The following is an 8,363-nucleotide window of genomic DNA, read 5'->3' as shown; positions in this document are numbered from 1 at the left end:
CTGACTTCCTGCCCTTTGGGCAGGGGGCTGGACTCGATGATCTCCCGAGGTCCCTTCCAGCCCTAATGTCTATGAAATCTGTGAAATCTATAATACCTGTCTTGTAAGAATGCCAGCCATACTATCAGTTACAAATGTGATATTTATCAAATGTACTAAGGGCTGGTCTGAAACCAACAACTCTTTTCACATAGGCTTTAATGGAAAACATAAAGTGCTTGATTCCAGATCCTCCAAAGTATTCAGGCTCCTAACTTGCATTGAACTTGAGTTGGAGGAAATGGGAGTTAAGTGCCTTAATACTTAGAAGATCTGGTCCTTTGTGTCCAAGTATGAAAACCATGAATCTTACCACTCCTTAGTTTCCACCCTGCAATACACATGAATTGATATTTAAGACAGCACAAATAACTTGAAGTTTGCTAAGCAAAAAAGCAGATGGAGACAGTAGGATATGCCACACAATAGAGAGTATCAGGCTGTTTCTGTTACTAGTATTGTTTCAGCTGCATTAATACAAGTTATTAAAAAATATGTTTTCCAGACAAGTGAAGGGCTTGTGAGGGCAGAAATAAACAGCAAGTGAAAAGGGGAAGAGAGGATGATATGGAGGGGGAGATCAAGAAGAAAAGTGGTAGTAGGAAAGTCTAACAATGGGGAGCAAAGCAGCTGGAGCAGGTTGATGAGCTCGGAGAGTGGGTCAGGTGGTATTAATGAGTTAGTCTGATAGTAAATGGCAAAACACGCGCTTTAAATTGAAAAAAGTTAAGTTTCAGGAGTCGAGTTAAATATTGCAAATTCAGGCTGTATGCATTAATGACTTTTGGTTAAGTTAGACCTTGAGTTAAATGAAGTCGTGAAAATGTTGCCCTTTCACTGTATTTCTAACAGCCCGTTGGAGTTGAAAGAGTTCAAATACCATTGCTAACCCCCAGTATATACTTGAAAATAAACCATGATTTTTTGTTGTTGTTTAGTCTGTAACATCCTCATTACTCAACCTGTTACTTGAAGTAGTTTAATTTCATTCTTATCTGTTTTGACAGCTGAATCTTATCTTCTTGGTGATCACATTGTGCAAAATGGTGAAGCACTCAAACACTTTGAAACCAGACTCTAGCAGGTTGGAAAACATTAAGTAAGTGCTTTGTGTTCAAGTATGAGAACTATGATTATTTTCTGATTGCTGAACTGATTGAAAGCTACTTTCCATTAGGAACACATGCCATTGTCTCCCAGCAACTGCAGATGTCAATTAGAAGCAAACAGTACCAATCCTGCTTTCGTCACATTGTTGCCATAATGTCCCAGAATTGGTCAAAATTAGATAATTTCAGCTTGGATCTGTTGCCAAGACATTGTTTGATGGAAATGCCATAGCAATGTGGTAATTTCATTTGCATTTGCAATGCAGTTCAAAATGATGTTCCTGTTTGCATGGTTGATATGATTATATTAAGTTTGTTTTGTTAAATAACTTTTTGATTTAGGGATTCTGAGCAGTTACCACTTGTAATCCTGTTTTCTCAAGAGAATTGACTCTATTACTATTGTTAACTTGAAGATTATCTGTTGTTTTCATGCTAATTTAACAAATGTTTACTTTATCTTGGTGCTGTACTGCAGTATCCCTTTTGAAGAGTAATGCAAATGTGACATAATTAACAAGAATGTGACACCTGTTGCTTCTCTATATACTCTTTCAGTGCATTCTGTATAGTGCTGTATCGAACTGAAGGCTTTTGCTATCAACTCTTTGAAGGGATGGTGCAGTTTAGAACATCAAGAGTTGGTTGTGAAAGGGTCTTACAGGCTTGCTTTGAATGTTGAAAATGGCAAAGGTGGATTTATAGTAAGGTTAACATTGCAAACTAGATGCTGTAGATAGGCCAGTATCAGCTTCATTGCATGTTGCATGATAAGAGAGGGAGAGAGCTAATCTTTAGCATCTCTCTCTTTTCTTCCTTTTCCTCTGTCTTCTCATCCACACCAGTAATTACCGGGTTTGTGATGGCTACTATAATACGGACTTACCTGGGTAAGATAGAACCCTATCTTAACAAATTTCAGCATGATTTTTTTTTTAACTTTACAAACTCGGTCAATATTGTGGATTGCCCTTAATTTTAATTAAGTCGTTTTGGAAATATCTATTTTGCTAAAGTATTTTTAACTATTATATGCCTTTATAATTTTTAATTGCTTGCCTCTGCATTTTGAATTTCCTAATTTTGACTAATTTTTATATAAAATACAAAAATGCTTTCTTATTAATTTCTGTTTCAATTCTGTCTAATAATTTTTGTTTCTCTTTTCTGCTTATAATGCTTTCTAGCTATGAAGATAATAAGCCATTTATCAAGTAAGATCATTAGTTAGATGTGGAATGCACTGACTAAAACCCCCTTCCCCTTCATTCTGTGATGTTCTCTACAATTCCTTTTTCCTTAAACTATTCATGATGGAATCTCTTTTAAAGACTTTATTTTGTAGAGATATATCCATATTTTTGTCACATTTCAGCAGGCTTCTTCATGTGGAAGTTGGATCATCTAGCTTCAGCTTAGCTGAGTTTATCAGAGTGTTAAAGCTTTAGGTTCAAGGCTTTTAATCTGCCGTTTAACCTTTGTGTATTTGTGTTACGTTATTTGGTGTTACACAGAAGCACCACTAAAAATATAGGACTCGGCAGTTAAGCTAGAATTAAATCAATCTCCTTTGTAAAAATATAGATAAAGCAATGGAGTAGCAGGGGCTTGAGCTACACCTTTGCATTTCAAAATAGTTTTGACATCTTGTGCAGTTCTTGAGTAAGAAAAAGGTCATATCTACTGTTGCCGTTTTCCCTGGAGACTAAAAGTACCAAATGGAATTGTTCTTCCTTTAATAGATGAAAGGTTAAAGCCAAAGAATTTTTGCATTTGAATGTGAACCTAGTAAAAGTCAACTGCAGCAACTGAAATGTTAATATTGGAGTTGACGATATGCATTTTTATCAGCACTGTTACTAAAATTAATTTTCTTTTACAGGTCCTGGGTCCTGGGTGCATTTGCTCTCCTGTGTCTTCTTGGCCTAACATGGTCATTTGGCCTGCTGTTTATCAATGAGGGGACTGTTGTGATGACATATCTCTTCACAGTATTTAATGCTTTCCAGGGAATGTTTATTTTCATCTTTCATTGTGCCCTTCAAAAGAAAGTAAGTGACTGAAAACACATGCATATGTTTTGTGCCTCTTCTAAAAGTACTAAATATGTTTCTGAAAAGAAATCTCAGATAGGGAAAAGTGGCAAAGGAGAGTATAGTTTCAAAAGTAGTAGCATTTTGTAGTTTTTAGAAGAGGAGACAGAGGCAGAAGTAATGGTTTCTTTTTGCAACCAGTGACTTGCTGTGCGCCCTTGGGCTAGTCATTTAGTTACTCTATGTTTCAGGCAGTTTTAAAATGGGTATATTTATAACAAAGGGATGTGGCAGGGCTTAATTAATATTTCTTATGGCACATTGAGAGCCTTTCTTGAAAAATTATTATAGATGTCCAAGAGTAGAAGAGTAGCATAAATTTTAGATGTACAAACTTTTCATGGCTTTTGTTCTTTGGATTGGGGGGAAAGCGGGGGCTTTGTTTGTTTGGCTTTTTTTTAAACCTTCTGAAGGTTATAATTAATTTTTCACAAAACAGTTATGGCATCAATAGTGACAAGCAAGCAACGAAGGATTTACAGTGGCACTCTCAACTTGGATAGAATCATTTTTAGGGTTGAAAAACTAACTCTTCTCTCTCTCCCCATATCCTGTGCTCACTCTTGCACACTCTCCTCTCTTTCTCTCTCTCTACCCCTTTCCCCACTCCCTCCTCCAGAAAATATGGTCATTAATAGATAGTATCTAAGGGGGGGCAGCTTTTCCAAAATTAATGCTATATTGTTGCTTCTTAAAAATAATTAGTTCCCAAAGACTGAGTTTGGTTTACTCAAAAATGTAATTTAATCCACTGACCCCAAAGTACATTCAGAATGTTGACCTACAGGTTGAAAGGCTGAACATGCTCTTGCTGATTGCCTGGGCCAACCATTTTTATGGTTGTTACCAACGTATGTGTCCATCAAAATTTGGTGCTTTAGGGAAGGGGTGCCCAACCTCTGTCCCACACACCAGATCTGGCCCACAAGGCCATGTTATCTGGCACATGGATCTCCCCTACAGTTTTGAAAAGTTGGCAGTGAGGAAGAGGTGGTAGCATTAATTGCAGCTGTCTAATACCAAATATCCAGACCATATTGGAGTCCCCTGGATCAGATGATGTAGCCCTGCATGCTGGATCATGGCTGTCTCGTCGTGTGGTGGGGCCAGTTCTAATATGCAGAATCAGTCCTGCATGTAACTGGATCTGGTGTGATACAGCACATGGCAGGATCCAGCATGTGGCACCGTGTTGGTTCACAGCTAGATCCAGCATGCAGGGTTGAACTGGCAAGCATCTGGATCCAGCACATGAGATCAGGCTGCACATGGGGTTGGGCTGGCAAACATGGCCAGACCAACACACTGGACTGTACTCTTGGACCAACCCCATGCACCAGATCTGGCCCATGGACTGGTCCTGCACCACTCATTTGCCCACAGAGCCAAAAAGGTTGAGCATCACTGCTCTAGGGCAGTGGTGTCCAAACTTTTTTGATTGCACACCCCTATCAGTACCAGTTAGGCTCCGGACCAGTGAGAGACATGCGGGTGAAAGCCTGCTGTGCCCCCGCTCCTCCGAAGCCCGCCAAAGACCCCCCAGCACAGCCGGAGGCAAGCGGGGCCCATGGTGGGAGGGGGCAGCTGAGTGGAGCCAGGCCAGGTCAAGCCTCACCCAGGCCCCTACTTCGCCCAGCCCCCCAGGGAGCTGCGCGAACAGGCTGCGCAAACAGGTGCACTAGTCTGCTGGCACATGAGTTAGCGCAGAGTTCGCACAGGAGGGTGCGCGGGAGGGCCCGAGACCCTGCTTGTGAACCCCCCAAGGTAGATAGTCCCAGCCGTATCCAGCCTACCAGAGGCATGACATGGGCACGTGCCGCACCCTGAGGGTCCCCTTGGGCTCTGCGGGCCCCCCCAGCACCTCCGAGACGGCCACCCGGATGGAGCCTATGGTTCCGGAATCTACATAGACGGAGACCCTGGCTCTCGGCTGCAGGGGCTGCCTGTCACTTGTTCAGGCTCTGGGGCCCGGGAGCATAGCCACCTCCCCTTGTGGAGTCTGTTCCCTTTTGGAGTCAACTGGCACTCCAGCTGGAGGAGCTCTGGGTCACAATCCAGAGATTGTGTGCCATCAGGGACTGTGAGCAGGTCTACTGTCAGGCCCTTCTCCCCAAGGAGCCGGAGGATACACCACAGTCTCCCTGCAGGACAAAGGAGGACTCCAGGACCTCCCGCTCTGTCCAATCAGGGGCATGGACCAAGGTGGTCAAGGGCCCTAAGGCCCCTGCCCTGCTGGAGCTTAGCAACAGCTACGCGCCACTTGAAGCCCCAGCAGAGCCTGCTGAGTCGCCAGCTCCCGCAGGCAACACAGGCTCAACTGCAGCTACCTCCCCCGCTCTCCCCAAGGCAAAATGTAAGGTGCTTGTTGTGGGAGACTCCATCCTGAGGGGGACTGAGGGGGCAATCTGCCACCCCGACCCTTAGCCTGGGAAGTCTGCTGTTTCCCAGAGGCCCGCATCTGGGACATTGTGACGAGGATTCCAAAGCTCCTCCAGCCCACAGACCACTATTCTATGCTTCTTATTCATGTGGGCACCAATGACACAGCTCAGAGCACTCCCAGCTGGGTCATGAGGTGCTACAGGGATATGGGAGTGGGGCTAAAGGGTCTGGGGGAACAGGTGGTGTTCTTATTGATCCTCCCAGTCTTGGTTTATGGGCTGAGGAGGGAGAGGAGGATCCACGTAGTCAACCAAAGACTGCGGCGCTGGTGTCATTGGGAAGGCTTTGGCTTCCATGACCACAGCCTGCTCTTTGGCGAGAGAGGCAGCGAGCTGCTGGGAAGAAATGGCCTCTACCTCTCTCCTCTGGGGAGGAGGCTCTTCTCAGCCAGACTGGCTGACCTGCTCCACCAGGCTTTAAACTAAGCCTGTTGTGGGATGGGGGGGACTACCGCCACTGCTGGCCTGCTGAGCAACCCTTGCAAAGCCAGCAGGCCATGGCACTTAAGGGAACCCACCCCTTCCCCAGCCCCGGTACAATCTGTGGGCAAGGCAAGAGCCCCCAAGGGGACACTTGCCTGCTTGTACACAAATGCCAGGAGCTTGGGGAAAAAGCAGGAGGAGCTCGCCCTCCTGCTCAATGCAAATAATTGCGATGTTACAGGGATAACGGAGACCTGGTGGGACTCCACCCAAGACTGGGCCACGGGTATTGATGGCTATACCCTGTACAGGGGAGATCATGTAGATAAAAGGGGCGGGGGTGTAGCTCTCTATGCGAAGGAAAGCTACACATTCCTGCAAGCTGATCTTGGTAAACCAGGGTTGATGACTGGAGACCGTCTGGGTTAAAATCCATGGGAACATGGCACAGGGGACACAACAGTGGGAGTCTGCTACAGACCTCCCACCCATAGTCCTGAGCTTGACCGGGAGTTTGTCCGGGAATTGGCTGAGGCTGCATGCTCCAGGACCATGGTTGTTATGGGTGACTTCAGTACCCGGACATCTCGTGGGAGGATCACTCAGCAAAAAATGAGAGGTCGCAAAGCTTCCTCTCGTGCGTGGATGACCTGTACCTGACTCAAAAAGTCTGTGGGCCAATGAGGGGCAACTACTCGACCTGGTACTGGCTACTGGGGATGACCTAATTGGCAACCTAGTTGATCAATGGGAAGCTGGGTGACAGCGACCACGAGCTGATCACCTTCACTATCCACCGTAAAGCTGGCAAGTCAGTCAGCAACACAGAAGTCCTTGACTTCAGGAAAGCCGACTTTAACAAGCTCAGGAGGCTAGTCAGTGAGGCCCTAAGGGACTACGACCCTAGGGAGGGGGCAGTTCAAGAAGAGTGGTTGCTCCTCAAGGGAGTGATCCTCAATGCACAAGCTAAGTCTGTTCCATCTCAGAGGAAAGGCAGCAGGAGGACACAGCATCCTGCTCTCCAGGTACCTAGCAAACCTCCTGAGGCTAAAAAGAAAGGCCTACAAAGGATGGTGGATGAGATTCACCTCCAAGGAAGATTATTCTGCACTGGTCCAGTCCTGCAAGGAGCAAACCAGGAAAGCCAAGGCTGCAACTGAACTCCAACTACCTTCGAGCATCAAGGGCAATAAAAAGTCCTTTTTCAGATATGTGGGGAGCCGGAGGAAAAGCAAGGGCAACATTGGACCCTTGCTGAACCAGATGGGGCAACTGACAAGTCAGCCGGCCCTGACAATCTGCACCCCAGGGTACTCAAGGAGCTGGCGAGCATCATAGCCCAGCCTCTGGCATGGATCTTTGAAAACTCCTGATACTCTGGTTTGGTGCCTGAAGAGTGGAAGAAGGCCAATGTGGTACCTATCTTCAAGAGAGGGAGGAAAGTGGATCTGGCTAACTATAGGCCTATCAGCCTGACTTCTATCCTGGGGAAGATCTTCGAAAAGTTTATTAAAGAGACCATCCTTAATAGACTGGCCAACGCCGACATCCTGAGGGATAGCCAGCATGGGTTTGTTGCGGGTATGTCTTGCTTGACCAATCTCATTTCCTGTATGACCAGGTGACCTATCACCTGGACAAGGGAGAAGAGATTGATGTCATATATCTTGACTTCAAAAAAGCCTTCAGTCTGGTATCCCGTTATTACCACTTGGTGAAACTGGCCAATTGTGGCCTTGGGTCCACCATGATCCGCTGGTTGGAAAATTGGCTCCGTGGTCAGACCTAGGGAGTAGTAATTGATGGAAGTCACTCATCATGGTGTCCTGTGACCAGTGGGGTCCCCCAGGGCTCTGTTCTTGGACCCATATTGTTCAACATTTTCATTAATGATATGGACATTGGAGTCAGAAGCAGACTGGCCAAGTTCGCCCACGAAACCAAAGTTTGGTTTAAAGCATCCTCACCAGAAGACAGGCATGTGATCCAGGCTGACCTGGACAGGCTCAACAAATGGGTGGATGAGAACCTGATGGTGTTTAACACTTAAAAATGCAAGGTTCCACCTTGGGAAGAAAAACCTGCAGCATCCTTATAGGCTCGGCAGTGCTACACTGGCTAGCACTACGGAAGAAAGAGACTTGGGGGTCGTCATTAACCACACAATGAACATGAGCCTGCAATGCGATGCTGCGGCTAGTAAAGCGACCAAAAAGCTGGCTTGCATCCATAGATGCTTTTCAAGCAAATCCCGGGAC

The 8,363-nt window shown here is 45.7% G+C and overlaps 1 protein-coding gene across 12 annotated transcripts in view; it reads left to right on the top strand.

Moving 5' to 3' along the window:
- The window catches only part of ADGRL2 (adhesion G protein-coupled receptor L2), a 488,780-nt gene that overhangs the window by 467,275 nt on the left and 13,142 nt on the right, over nt 1-8,363 (top strand). For all 12 annotated transcript variants that reach the window (XM_019531201.1, XM_019531198.1, XM_019531202.1 and 9 more), the window contains 2 exons: nt 1,047-1,138; nt 3,031-3,199. In XM_019531201.1, the coding sequence (XP_019386746.1) occupies nt 1,047-1,138; nt 3,031-3,199 (261 nt within the window). The remainder of the gene's footprint in view (nt 1-1,046; nt 1,139-3,030; nt 3,200-8,363) is intronic.

This window comes from Crocodylus porosus, unplaced genomic scaffold, assembly GCF_001723895.1.
Source record: "Crocodylus porosus isolate Cpor-Errol unplaced genomic scaffold, CroPor_comp1, whole genome shotgun sequence".
NCBI lineage: Eukaryota > Metazoa > Chordata > Crocodylia > Crocodylidae > Crocodylus > Crocodylus porosus.
This window is presented reverse-complemented; position numbering and strand designations above follow the sequence as displayed.